The sequence below is a fragment of the Molothrus aeneus genome, chromosome 9 (assembly GCF_037042795.1).
Source record: "Molothrus aeneus isolate 106 chromosome 9, BPBGC_Maene_1.0, whole genome shotgun sequence".
Lineage (NCBI taxonomy): Eukaryota > Metazoa > Chordata > Aves > Passeriformes > Icteridae > Molothrus > Molothrus aeneus.
In genome coordinates this window covers 22323488-22338698 of record NC_089654.1, presented here as the reverse complement: position 1 = coordinate 22338698, position 15211 = coordinate 22323488, and the positions used below count along the sequence as shown (strand labels likewise).

The 15211-nt window shown below is 38.0% G+C and overlaps 1 protein-coding gene across 1 annotated transcript in view; it reads right to left on the bottom strand.

Annotated features, from left to right (window-relative positions):
- The window catches only part of DENND1B (DENN domain containing 1B), a 143343-nt gene that overhangs the window by 96392 nt on the left and 31740 nt on the right, over window positions 1–15211 (bottom strand). The window contains exon 3 of the mRNA XM_066555830.1: window positions 7811–7854. Coding sequence (XP_066411927.1) covers window positions 7811–7854 — 44 coding nt within the window. The remainder of the gene's footprint in view (window positions 1–7810; window positions 7855–15211) is intronic.

Sequence of the window (15211 nt, the reverse complement as noted above, 5' to 3'; positions counted from 1 at the left end):
CTGTCCAGACCTTCTGGCTCCCTGCACAAAGCCTCTGGCAGCTTTACTGCCAGCAATTACTCTGCAATAATTGCAGGCTGGTGTTGCTGCACGTGAGCATCAGTCAGCCACCTCAGCACTCGGCCAATCAGCTTAGCTCCGACCTCTGATACAGCATAAGCCAACTCTGAACAGCTAAGACAGGAGGGAGGCAGCTTTCACCAGCAAGCCAGGCAGCACAAGCAGCTACAGCCAAGAAGATTTTCAGTTCCTTCATTTTGATCAGAAGAAGGAAACTGCCCGTGTGTTTCTCAGGGGAGACACTCATAAATCTAAACTAGCATTCACGACGCTTATTGAAAAAGTAGCAGAAATCATGTTCCTACAGTAGAACTTCTCTATCAATTGAAAGAAGTCTTCCCTCTTCCAAAATTTAGTTTAAAATTCAAGAATGGGTGCCGTGAGTGTTCATTGGCCCAGTAAATTTTCTCTAATCATTGTCATTAGTGCCTAGTGAAGGCTAAAGGGCAGAAATAAGCGTGCACTGTACCCTCAGAGACAGATGATTTCTCATATGTGGTCCTTTCATTACCAACTGTACATTAATTAATGACTGCACACAGAAACAGACACACAAAAACTAAAACTTCAACACCTCTGCTTAGGGGAGAAACAAGTAGAGTCTATCAGCCAGGTAGTTCACACACCTTGAAAACTTATACAGAAGTAATGAGCACCAGAAATAGTTATATTTTGATGGATTAACGTATTTCCTTTGCTGATCACCTGCCTGGAACTGCTTCACCTTCCCTTATTCCTGGTCCAAGATCCGAAACCAAGTGTCTTGGATCCTTCCAGCTGCAGCCCACTAATCACCCTTGCATTGCTGCTCCTGTTCTTGATTTTAGTCCCATCAAGTCTTGTTCTTTTCCTGGTTCCTTGATTTCATCACATGTGGATTATGCACTTTGATCCCAAACCATTTCCTAATATATGCAATATGTTAAAGAGTATTTTATTCAACAAAATATCAACAAATTATTTGAAGAGACACTTGAAATACCTGTAGCAGTAACAGTGAACCAAAGTACCTCAAATGCTCTCCAAGTCCTGCAGAAAACTATCATCAGGAAAGGCAGAAGAAGAGCCAAGAACCAAACACAGGGTTCAGGAATATTACATCCACTATTTAATACAGAAAGGATAGGATTCCTAAAAGTGCAGCAGAGTAAGCCTGAGATACAAAATGCTGCAAGTAAGAGAGGCAACAAATTGAAGACCGAAATGGAATGAGGGTACTAAGGAAGCAGAGGAGAAAGCATAAGGTATCCCAGAATAAGGAATTAGGGGATATTTGACTGGAATATTCTGAGGGCAGCTGAGGTCAATCAACAATGACACCACACATGACAATTTGGCTGTCTTTCTGGAAGATGTTCCAAATGATTGTCATCACTACTTCAGCCATCAGTTGATTTTTTCTTCTTTGGTTTGGCACATCAGCATAGGCTGGAATCTTATTTGGCTTTGAAATAATCCAAACCAGTAACAGTTATTTTCGATAGGCTGATAGAGAATATCTGAAGGACAGTCAAATACTAATTCTATACTTATTTGAGCAAACAGAGAAAAAACTACTTCTACAAAATGTAGTCCCCCAATATCACAGCTGTATGATTTTAAAAAATGGCTAACATATGCAGACAGTCTATTAAAATGCACATAATTTATTTGACTCAAAATGAAAACATATCTAACAAGTAATTCCATTCATCTGGCCCTTTTTCACCCAGCCTTAAGATATACAAATGTGTGCCTTTTCACCAGAACACAGCAGCTGGGAATGAAAAGAAAAGCATTCAAATGATCATTTTCACATCATATTCCATCGTCTTTTCACCAGCTTCTCCCCAGTCTTTCTTTGAGTCCCATTCTGTTACAAGAGAGCTGCTTTTTAGATCAATTCATATTTCCATAATCCACACTGCTGTTTCTCTCTCTCCTCCCCAGGGTGGACTAACCCCTGCATCCAGAACTATGGCTTACAACTGTCATTAAGACCTGTAACAATAACAAGATAACAAAAGAGCTGGTAGAGATGAGGTTAGCCAGTACCATATGCTGATCAAGTTCAACATTTTTAACTTAAAAGCTCTATAAAACAAAACTCCCACAATTCTGAGAACAAGCATACTTCATGTTGCCACCTGTCCTCAAAATTTCAAGGAAATACCAAGTTTTTGATATTGGCCTCTTATAATTTTTAAAATTTAAAAAATAAAAGTCTCAAGGACTTATTCTGTCTCTGTTGGGAAGAATTAAAAGAAAAAGTTGAGAAAGCATCTTGGAATATTCACATCTTGCATGATGTAAAGGTCTCGGTGATTCTGGGTGTTCCCAGCATGTCTTCGTGGGCAGTTGTTCCACAGAATATTTATCAGGACTGAACAGATCTTTTCTGTTCACACAGTGCAGTTAGCAACTATAAATACACCTCTGAATGTTTTCCTGCTGATCATCCATCAGCTGGGATTTGCATAGACAAAAAGCATTACTGCCTTACACACACAGTATTTTTCAATAAAAACAGTGTCTTCCAAATGCAAAGCGTCAGAAAATCACTTTATCTTAACCAGATAAACTTTATCTTAAGCAGATAAAGCTCCCTTGCAATGTACAAAATTGTCACGTTGCCATCATCTCAGCAGGGCTAATTGCTTTCCACAAAGATTCAAGTTCGAAAATATCCCTTAACTAAATGCACAATATTTAGACAAAAACACTACTGAAAATTACTAATCTCATTAGATTGATTCCTCCTTTCTCATACCAATGCACCCAAATATCAATCGTACTTATTAATAAACAAACAACAAAATCACCAAACCCTTTTTAAGATTTCCTGATAAAAACAATCCCACAAAGCAAGCACCTATCTAGTTAGCATCAATATTTTTAAACATGTATTTAATGCCTCATCAGAATACAAGAACAAAGCCATCTCATGCAGAAACCTGGTGAGATGCATCCCCTAACAGCACGCCTGCAGCCTTGGAGGGAGTGTAAACAGCCTCATACCTCCTGGGCTCCTGCTGCTCTCTTACGAGAGCACAGAGGAACACAACATCTCACTGCTGGCTTCCACACATTTGTTTGACCCAGAGAACAGATTTTAGCTTGCTTCTGGAGAATACTGAAAAAAACCAACAAAAATAAATAGCCAACCTGTGCTATTATTTAAATCTTTAAAAAAAGAATATAATCTTTTTAATGGTGACCTCATTTATGTAATTGCTGCCATGATCCATTTAATTAAATATTCCATCCTGAAAGAAACTGAGCCTTTTGTCTCCAATTAGATGCTCTCTTAAGCCAGGCTTAACTTTCAGTAGTTAAAACATACATTGAAAGTCAAGTGTGTGATTGGTGCTATGCTGTGGGAAGACCCACACACTGGTACTTCTGAGGATTTATCCTTTAAACAACTGCATAGGCACCTGTACATCTTTATGTAGACAAATATTTTCACACAAACTGGGTAGATTTACATATATAGTATCAGACTTAAGTTTGGGTCACTGCAGGATACAAAGCCCACAATTCAGTGGTGACATCTGCATAATGTGATACAGTAAAACTAAAACCCAGATGTTATGTAAAATATGAGATAGTAACATAAAGAGCATTACCCTAACTTCAGACAAAACAACAGAAATTCCTCATGTGGGATGCCATATCCCTTACCCATTACTCATCTGCAGGGTTTGGGTGACATGGGAAAGCAGATTTAGACTGCTTGTCTTAGAAAGCAAGAGAAGACAGAATGAAATCTGCAACACAACCAACAGTTTAATGCAGAGTCTGAATTCCTTCTTAACCCACATCTTCAGTTAGTAACCCCTTGTCATATTTAGTACTAAAGTGGCTTCTGGTAAGACCATCTCCTGATTTTGGCTATTTGTGTCATCTTCCTGGTGAGATGTTTTTTACCAGCAGAGCAGTGGCAGGCTGAAATTAGAAAATATTGTGTGATTAAAGGGCAAAGAATGAGAACTATTCAATGGACACCACATACTACAAGTAGAAATCACTTCAGATCAATAGGTGGTCAGATTAAAAAGCTACTGAATTCTTACACAGATAAAAATAATGCCCCACATACCTGTAATTACTAAATTAATAAGAAATGTTTGACCTCACATGCCCCAAAGGTTAAGCCAACACAGGAGGCAGTGCCTCTTGCCCAGGCACTACCTGCTGCTGCTGCTGTTGGCACTGTGCTCTCCTCTTTCCTTATGCTAACACCACTCTTTTCCCAGGAATGTTTCAACTCAGAGAAGCTGGTGGGAGTGTCAGTGTTTTTATTTGCTGAACAGACACGAACAGAGCCATAGTGGAGACATCTGGACACGTGTGACATCAGTAGGGCTTTGCTGCTGACTGCACTGCCACGAGCAGACAAGCCAGTGCCAGGAGAACGCAGCTCTGCCCGGCGACATCAACTTCTGCAGAAATGTGTTTTCTTCTTCAACAGCCAGCAAGTATTCTGTTTGGAAGCCAAGGTGTTGTTTTCATTTGGGCTGCTTTTCTAAAGCCCTTAAAATACTTTCTCCTTAAAAACAAGTGAACTTTTTTTTTCCAGATATCATAGCATTAATATTTTTTCTACAGCCTTCCATTTAAAAATGGGCTTGTAAGGCTGAAATGAAACTCTAGTTTCACCAGTCCAAATAAACAAACTAGAAATGTCAAGATTTAAAATATACTGAAGTTTTATAATGGGAAATTTTGCATGAAGGGGATATTTGAACATACTACAAGATAGTGTCTCTAGGAATATACATTCAAAATACATTTTAAAGAAAAAAAAATCCTATTAAATGGCTACAGCTCATTCTTTATCCAAGTTTGAGCATTGGAGGATAACCACAGAAGACCTATATATGCTCAAATCAGAAATCTTCACATTTTTCCTACAGTGCTGAGATGATTCACAACTTTTTCCACATGGTCAAACTCATTTTTATAGCACTAATGCCAGTACAACAGTAACTTCTAATTCTAAGATGTCTCAAACAGATTAGTTCTTCTGGCTCTCAAGGCACTTTTTAATAAATACTCCCTTTGAAATGGTAGTGTGGTTCTTTGTACTTTGAATTCGAACCGGCATGAATTCATTTTTTCATTGACAGTTTTGAGAGTTACTAAAAATGGAACTACACCCACCTCAAAAAATAAAATAAAATTCAATGAAAAAAAAAAGGCAAAAACACTTTCTGAAACACTCCTGGCAAAGAGAAGTGTTTTCATTTCCTGCCTTGAAACATTACTTTTTTTTCCCTCCCCCAATCCATGTTTTTCTCTTTTCCTTCTTATTCTGGCATCTGAGGAATTACCAGAGAGAAAATAAGTGGTTTCCCTGCAGTCAGGGCAGATAAGGAAATCAACAATGAATCTTGCAAATTCTTTTGTGGTACCAAACCCGTGCCTTAATATTTCCTTTACTTGACAGACTGTAAGTAATTGTGACAAATCCCTGGTCTTGTCTTCCTCCTGATCAACTCTAGTTTCTACATCTCATCCACAACAGATCAGGTGTTTAACAAAACAGGAGTTTGGAAAGACAATATTTAAGAAAAAATTGCACCAAAAGAATATTGACCAGCATCAAAGAAAATGGTAGGGCAGAAGAAAAACAGAAGATTAGAGAAGAGCAAGCACTGTGAAGTTCAGACATACTTAGAGGAGAAATGTGAGAAAGAGGAAGAAAATGTCAAAATGGCTTAGACAAGTTTTCTTTGGATTATGAAAGCAACAAAAAGGTGACATGATAAACTGTAGAAAAATTCAGGAAGAGAGGAAAATATTTTGCCCACTGTTATCACATCACTGTGCAAACAGACAGCCCTTCAATTTTAGGAAAGATGATTCTTTGGGATACATCCAAAAACTAACTCACACATTTTACATTTAAAATAGAAATGACTGAAAAACAGAACAGAGAATATTCTTCTTTTCTTTTCTTTCTTTTTTTTTTTCCTTTAACATACTCCCCACAAACTTTCATGGAAATTAGACCTGATAGTTTTAGTGGGGTTTTGATTTTTAAAGAAATTAAATCTGGTGGATACTCAGGTCTCCAATCCTAACCTACCCAGTTCAACATGCACACACACATGCAGAGAAGGCTTCTGCTGATTTCACTTCATGACTTGGCTCAGAAGGGGTTTGCTTCAGAAGCTGCTATATATTCTGTTTAAATCCAGCGGTTTTAATAGGAAAATTTCCCTTGCAAGGAGGATTAAAATACCCTTTTTTCCAGGAACACAAGCAATTGACTTGAAATGCCAGAGACCCTACACAACTGAGACACTGTGTGCAGGCACAGGTTTTTCAGAGCCCAAAGGCATAGTGCTGCCTGAGGCCTGTGGTGTTTATAGATTAGGTATGTCTACTGCATCTTTGTAGGATTCCCCTCCAGTCTTTAGTGGGCTTCATCTTCTAATCATTTTTCTATACCAGCTGTTCTTTGAATAACCTTCGACTTCCTCAATAAGCTCCCATTTTTCTTCATACATAATTTCTCTTTTCATTTTTTTTAAGATCAAGTCTTTCTTAGGGAAAAAGAACAACACAAACTAGAAAAAAAGAATTTAAATGACAATGAAGATGATCATCCTGCAGCCAGGATAATTATCAAAACTTGCTGATTGCCTAGCTGAGAACATATAACAACACACTTTGCTCATTTGTCACTGTTTTACAGGCTGCACATTTCTGACTGATGCTATTCCTGAACCACACACTCTACTTTCTATGTTTGTATATTTATTCCTTTCATCATGAATCACCTTATAGCTGTCTTTATAGAATCTTGTACTATTGATTAAAAAAAAAAAATCAACAATTTATCAACACCTGCTGTACAACAAGACTTTCAGATCATCCACTGTGGTGATATTACCAATGAAGAATATGTTTGCCTCAATATTAGTATAAAAACAAGATGCAAAGAAGCCATTGGGACAGAGATATTTATTATCTTTTGTTGCTTTATATATTTTCTTTTATGAAAATAAAAATATTCCCATGCAAGAAACTCTTGTAGAAGTTGCTGAAATAATAAAATTTAGTAATTTCATTAGATTTTAATATTAATAACTTTCATAACATAGTCATGGGGCAAAAAACCTAACACACTAATTAATAGCTTGCTGTCACTACAAACAGTGAAATAATCCATCAGTCCTGTATGTATAAACTTTCCTTTGAGGATTAATTATAGATAGAACATAGGATTTTCACACTTTCAGAATCAGTAACTTTAGATCAGTCTCTTATAAGGGTCTGAGGATTTTTTTTTGCCCCAAGCAAATAACTAGGGTATCTCCAAAATATTATTAAATAACTACCTAAAATCTTACATTGAAAAGGATCAAAGGAATTGACATGTTAAGAGGACATACATGGGTAGCTCTTCAACTTTTTTGATTGGGTGGTTTTTAATAACATCAATGTTCAGCGAAGTTCTATTGATAATTTTTCCCACATTTTAAATCCCAAAACAGTTAAAAAAACAACATGTCCAACAGGACCAGCTGATAAAATACTCTATATCAAAAATAAAGTGATACAGAGAATTAGCACGAGATTCCATGCTCTACAACTGCTATTGAGTATTCCTGTCACAGAGGCAATCTAATCACCAAGCCACCAGTTGGGTGAAGGCTTCCACCCTGCTATCATTAGCATCTGCCTCCATGCAGCTGAATAGAAGAGCTTTTTTATTATTATTCTAACATAAAAAAAAGTTCAATCTCATGTTTCCAACCTGGTCTCCAAAGTCCTCCGGGAACTTCCACAGTACCACTGGATCTGTAAATAATTGACAGACAGCATTAATCAGAGGCAAAGGAACAGAGTACTACAGTCAGAGTATATTAATATTAAAGAGAGGGTCAGCTTAGCATCAAGCTTTGAGGCAAGTGCAAAAGTATATCTAAAAACTAAGGAAGATACTGGATTATTAAAAAGACTTATTTCATATTTATGAAAGTGCATGTTTATTGTTTTACATATGGCAGCAGGTTATAGGGTAAAGAACTCTTTTCATATTCAATTCTTTATTCCTGAAATACCTCATTCTTTAAGCACATTTAATTTTTACTTTTTAATTCAATTAAGAAATAAAGAGATAGAAAACCTCTTTTCATCCCAGGAAAAAAGAACAATAAATTATAACAGGGGAAAAAAGGCCTTTATGAAAGTACAGAAAAACATCCTTTGTGGTTTTAAAGATAGTACCAATGTAACCAGCACACTCAAGGAAGAGTTTAGACAAGCTAGCATGGTTCAGTATTTTCTCCTCAGACCCATTTAAAACCAGCATTTCAATACCTCGAAGTTTTCATTAACCACTTGCAAACTGCTAATTATAAAAATAATCAGTTATTTAGGCTACATATTAGTCTTCACTTAATATTGTTTTGAAAGCCTCTGTCACAAGGATTGGAACCATAACCTTTCAACAAAAACACAAACTATGAGCTTCACCCTGCCTACCCTCAAAGCTGTTAATCTCCTTTGACACAAACCCTTCCTGAGGTGCTACTGTTTACACAGCCACAAACACCCACGAAGCCTCACAGACTTCTAAACAACAGGTTAGCAGCAATGCTTGTCCACCTGCTCCAAATGAAATTATCCACCTTCCTGCCAGGGAGACCCAGGGTAGTGCCAGAGCTGGACCAGAGGCAGAGCTCTCCAATTCCTCCTGCTCGTGTCCCAGCTGCGCCACTGACCACGCAGCCAGCAGCAGCTCGGGGTGCCCGAGGGCAGGGAAATGAAGGAGAAACAAAACACTAAGTGCCAGGACACTGCCTGATGGGAACTGCCACCTCTTGTGTGCCTCAGGAGCTGCTGGATCCCTGTCCTCCAAGGGGCCAATGTCTGGGAAACTTCAGATTTCCACTTCAGGCTCTAATACCATCATTGTGTGGTAACTCAGAAACTTCCTTCTCATTGCTAGGTTTGCTATCAGAACCACAGGGTTTTCCACTCTTGGCAAAGTCCAGAGGTTTCTACTCTTCTTCAGGCTCCATGTTTGCTGGTGCAAACTGGAGATTTAATGAGAAGGGAAATGCCACTGCTGTGGTATCATTCCCAGCTGCTGATCTCAAATCCTGCTGTTCAGCACGGAGGTGTCGCATGTGTACATTTGCTGCTGGCCCAACCACCAGGAGCTGGAATCCAAAGTCAGCATTCCCCCTTGACCCCAGGCCAGATCTTAAGCCAATAGCAGAACATACATTTCAAACATGTTACAAAATTGAACTTGTCAATCAACTCAATGCAATTTAGACCTAATTTGTATCCAATTCAAATCTAAGTGAGATTTTTGATAAAAATTGAGGCATTTGACTCTACTTGTTGGACAAGCTTGTTTTTTCTCCTAAGAACATCCAGGAAGGGCTCTACAGCTATTATTTAATAAAATATGTGTATTTTGCACAATGAATCTTCCTCCATTACTATGGGGAACAAGAACTTTTGAAGGCAGATACAAAACAAGACATAAGATGCTAAGTTTATAAGAATATGAGAGCAAATAAATACAGGTACTCATAACAAAGACCTTTTTGTCCTGATCTATTTTGCACATATTTAAATTGCAAACAAATGTCTATAATGATCAGGTACAAGAGCAGTTTTGACTATCCTGTAAAGGAACTGTTGCTTTTATTCCAAATTAGTATCATGAAAAGGAAAGCGGCTACATATCAACAATGATCTCTGATAAATCCAAAGAGCAGCAAGTACAGTAACATATCAAATACTTGACGTTAAGTAACTCATAAATTACTTGCTCAAAAGCACTAAAAACTTGCAGAATCCAAAAAATACTTTAACAGAGCTTGTAAATCTAATGCCATATGTCCACAAACATTTCAGGCATCAATTTCTCTTTGAAAGAGCAATCCCTCTGCACTCCCACTACCAGGTACTTGTTGGTGAAGCTGTAGCACTGTCTGTCTCCTGCTGGTGCAGACTGTCACAGCTACAGATGAGGGAACTGACCGAGATCAAACCAACTGTCTGAAACTTTCCAGGGCAGCATTGACTAGATCAGTTCCCCAAAACCATTGGGTTTGCACCAGAAAAAAAGGAATTAAAACTAGGGAATAGGGAGTTGTGGTGAGAAAAGAGCAGGACTGCTTCATGCGGCAGCACTCCAGCATCAAGCATTTGCTACAGCTCGTGCAATACAAGCTGGTTACCAGCTGCCTCTAGTTCCGTTTCTTATCACCCATTTCTTGTTCACAACTTCCCAAGCTTGCAGTACCATTTATAGTTGCCTCTATTGCAAAACCCAGCCCGCGGCCTGCGAGGAGGTGAGGGGACCGCTCTGTGGTGAGGCCAGGCTGCCGGAGCATCGCCAGCCAGGAGCTCAGCAGCATCGCCTCTTCCCAGCAGCCAAGCCAGGCAGATGATTTTGGCAGATGTGAAGTACAGTTACATGAGAAACATTCAGTATAGTGAATGCTTTAGTAACAGTAACAAAATCACTGAGGTTTCTGAAATCTGACAGAAAGGTAATTTCTTTTGTTCACTCTCCTTAGTGCAAATGTAACTGCCAGGCTTCAAAATAGGAAGCAGATCGCAATAGCAAAACCTCCGGGTGTTATTTTAAAAGGTCACAGTCATGAGCAAAGTACAATCTCAGAATTAAGCAAAACTTTGGGCTCGGGGTCCAAACATGGGTAAAATTTACACATCAATGTGGTGCCAACAGAGCTAACAGCATTTCACAGGGCCACCCTTTATCTACAGACAAGACCAACAGCTACAATAAGTTCTTTTGGTGCCCTGATATCACAACAGACAAAAAACCCCTAAAACTTGAATTTAGTGTCCTGCTCATCTTGCCGTCTTCACTTCATACTAAGGATCTCTCATACTACTCCAGCCTCACTTGAAATGGTAAAAACAAATCTAAAGTAAATTCCAGCTCACTCAACTATAGGTATAACAACATTTACTTTCCTATCATGAAAGGATATTTATATCATGAGAGGATAATTAAATTCATGTGATCTAAACAGGAAGAACAATGCTTTTAATACTCCTTCATGAAAACAAAAAAGAGCCAACATTAAAAAAAATTCCTAATTCAATCCAAGACAAACATCGGTGCTACACTCAGCAAAAATTACACGCCCTCCAAGACTTGTCCAACTGCTTTGAGCTGGGTTTTGCAGCTGTTATTACTGGCTTTTAACTGGTTATTTTAGTAGGTACTTGCCATACATTTATTAAGTAAGAAAATCTGATGTGACTTGTGCTTCAAAAAGGAAAGTTACTATATTCTTTTTATGCCTTTACTCTCTGAAACCAAACCCCAACACCTATAAAAGCCTCAGGATTTTATGATAATTATCCAAGTCTGAGATTGGAGTTTTTTTCAAAAGATTATGTTGGTTTCTGCTTTTGGAGCTAGGCTCAGGAAGCATCTGACACATCTTTGGGACAACTTCTCAAAAGGGCTGCAGAGGAAGAAACAAAAGGGTACTGATTCAGAAATAAAAAGAGAAAGTATAATCCGATTCTGCAACTGTATGCACGGTATCTTCAGGTTTACAAAGACTGAATTTTCTTTTCCCTGAGGATTACTTTCCAGATACTCTCTCTGATCTGGCAATGTTAGGTCAATTTTATGCTGATTTTATGGGTGAGAGGATGAGAACCACTCAGAAATAGCTGTTGTTGTAGTCAGCTTAGGAACTACTGAGTTTCTCCTCATTCACTTTTTCTAACAGACTTTTCAGGACAAATGGTTTGCACCAATTCTAAGTAAATGTATTAATAAAAGGAAATTGTCAAGTGCACACATAAAATAGTTTGTGTGGTACATGTATAAATGTATATATACTGTTGTATGTGTAAATGGATATTTTCATGTACAAACATCACTTTTTCTATGCCTGCCACATCCAGGACATAAATCTCAGCACCTGCCAGTGACACTTGAAAATTCCTTTGCTATATATCCTACAGCATTAGAAAGGACATCTCCCTTGGTACGAGCCAGATGAGAGACAATCATGGAAAGGTTTGCTGAGGTACCAAAAGAGTGCAGTATAATTACAAGGAGAAAAGCAAGTCACATGCAATGCTTAAAAAAATAGTATTCAAGATGTAATCTAGAACTGCTCCGGAAGATAAATGCAGGCAACTCTGACACCCAGTAAGACAAGAGGAAGACATATGCAGATCCTCAAGGTAATTTCTCTCCAAAAATCTACTCCTGTAGAGACAAGGTCATAAAGCATGTCTTCTGTATTTTCACAAAAACAACTTCTAACAGTTTAACTTCTGTAACAAATCGAAGAAAATACAAAGGTAATATTTCTCATGACAGAGTTGATTAGAGAAGCAGTACATTCTAAATTATGAAAAAAAAAAAGAATGCTTTCTGGCTTGTAATTTTCCCCAAAACTGACAAGTTAAATACACGCTAAAAATACTCTTCAAAATCATCAAGCTTGAAGATTATAAATGCCACACAAAAATACAATAGGATAAAGTAATTAGCACACATTCAATTTGGTAATGGAACAGAAATTACAAACACATGCTGAGAAACATCATCTTGGGAAATTCTCTTGGATAGCAACACAGAGAATATTTCAGACAGGAAAACACAGCTAAGGTAAAATGAAACAGATTAATTAAGGAGTCCAATATTCTGGAGAGAGGAGGAATCTTCACCCCTGTTGGTTGTACTGAGCAGAATAGACAAAAAGACTGCCAAGCAGAGCTGTTCATGGTTGGGACAGAGGAATGGACTAGATATCTGCTCAGTCTTCCTCCAGTTATATTTTCTCTGATACTGTACAGATTTTCATTGGAAAAAAGCTGTCAGAGCAGAAAGGAAAGAAGAGACTGGGGCCAGGAGTTAAGGGGATGGGAAAGAAATAAAATGAGGAAAAGGAAGGTAGCAAAGCAAAACTTATTGCAGACCGTTCCTCTTTCTTGTCTGGAAAAAACAAATGCCACATTTTTTTTCCTTACGTGAACATGAGAAAGATAATTTCAGATTTATTAATTACAATCATTATCTCAGGGAACAGCTTTATAAACACACATTTAGACAATAAGTAGAATGGATTTTGTTAGACTAAGCAGTTTTCAGCAATAAAAAAAATTAGTTCTCTAAGTTTATGATACTGCTATTGTTCACAAAGGTCTCTTACATACTTAAAATAATTTTCCAGAAACACTCAACAGTAATTCTAGTGATTCTAGCTTTTGTATCAATATAGTATTTAATACTCAACCAGATCACTACAACAGTGATTCAGAAACAAAATAAGAGATGAACTATAGCGTGCAACCCAAGGATTTTTACAGATGAAATCATCTGATGAAAAAAGCAGCATTCACATAAAAAAAATAACTTCTTGCAAAAAAAGACTTCTGTATATCATATTAAAATTCGCCTGTTCACAGTTTCATACATGAAGTGCCAAAAATGGAGTAGAATGGGAGGCCCTGCTGCCAGAAGGGGCTGTGGTCTTCAGCTCCCTGGTTTGGGGATCAAAGTGGTGCACCAGCCAGGAGCAGGAGGAAGAAGAGCAGGATGCCATGGAAAAGGGGAGAAGAAGGGAGTTACCATATTTTCCAAGCATCAGTAACCAAAAGAAAGAACAAGAGAAAAATACATTGAAGCAATTTGATTTTAGAAAACTAAAACTAGAAACAGCCACTAACTTCTCAGGCACCTAAAACCTGTCAGATTAAAGATAATATGCAAATGAAGGTGCCACTACAGAAAATACCTTAAAGTACACTTTCATACAAGTCATGAAGCAAAAGAAAATGTATTTACAAAGCTGTATCAAATCTTAACAATCCAGCACCATCAACTCTTTTACTCATACTTTACTCACAAGTGAGACTTCCTTAACTGTCTCCACAATTTCAAACAGTTCCTACTTCAGCAAACAGCAAAGGAACAAGACAAAAATGTCAACATCATTGACAACATCAGCTACAGAAAAATATCAACAAGTTCCAGTAATTATATTTGCCAGCTTTTCCTGCTATATATTAATACACTGGGATTCTTCAGGGTCTCTAGATGGTATTTGCCTTTCAAAAGAAGCCACAGCAGGGCCACAGCACAGCAACCCAGTGTCTCCTGTCCCTTCTCCTTCACCCACACCGGTGGCCTCTGCCTTGTCTTCAACTGATTGTAAAGCTTATGCTTCATTTTGAAAAATTATTTAGGCATTGAAGGTACCCATCTCACACTGGCATCAAAGGTGATATTTGGAGTGTGTGACTTTTGACATTTTTCCTTCCAACTTTTCTCATAGAAAGTGTGAGCTAAATGACAACAGAGTCAACAAACACACACTAAATACTGACCTTTGGGAAACGGAAAATAAAATTTTATTACCCTCAGTTACAATCACTGTACCTGTTATCTGTATGTCTTTGGGATTGCACATATGACAACCAGAAATGTGATTTTTTTATCAGGTTCAGAAACATAATTACAGAGACCTTACTGGCAAGATGAAAACATCTTCCTTCCATGAGGAATCTTTTCCTAAGGAACTGTTTTTAACTGTAGTAATAATACCTGCAATTGAAGTAATTTCTATAGGACCTATGCTTGAAAAATGCTCCCAGTCACAAGTAGCACAAATTACTCATGGACTTATCAATTGGCTCAGAACTTAATTACATCTTCCTATAAACACATAATACTTAGCAAATGATTTCAAGATCCCAGTGCTCATGCCATGTTTGTGGAAATCCAGAATTTTGTCTCTACTACACATGAAAAAAAAGGTGCAATCCACATCTATAAGAGTCACTCAGCCCTTAATTCAAACCACACACACAGAGACCAAGATGTTCTCTACTCCCTACAAAAACCACTCGCATTTGAGGTGAGTGGGTCCAGCTCAGCCAGCCCCATCCCATCACTGTAACTCCACAGCTTGTAAGTGCTGGCCATTGGTGCCCCACTGAGGCATTAGCAGCTCACCATCCAGACTGAAGTGTGACAATCTGACATTTCTACATCACACTGCAAAGCCACACACAGGATTTGCTGATTGTACAGTTTATCACAGAATTATTTTCAAATATTTCTACTTTTAAACTTCTGTGACAAAGGTTCCTCAAGGTTTTCAGAAAGGTGAGAACAGCGTGCAAATAC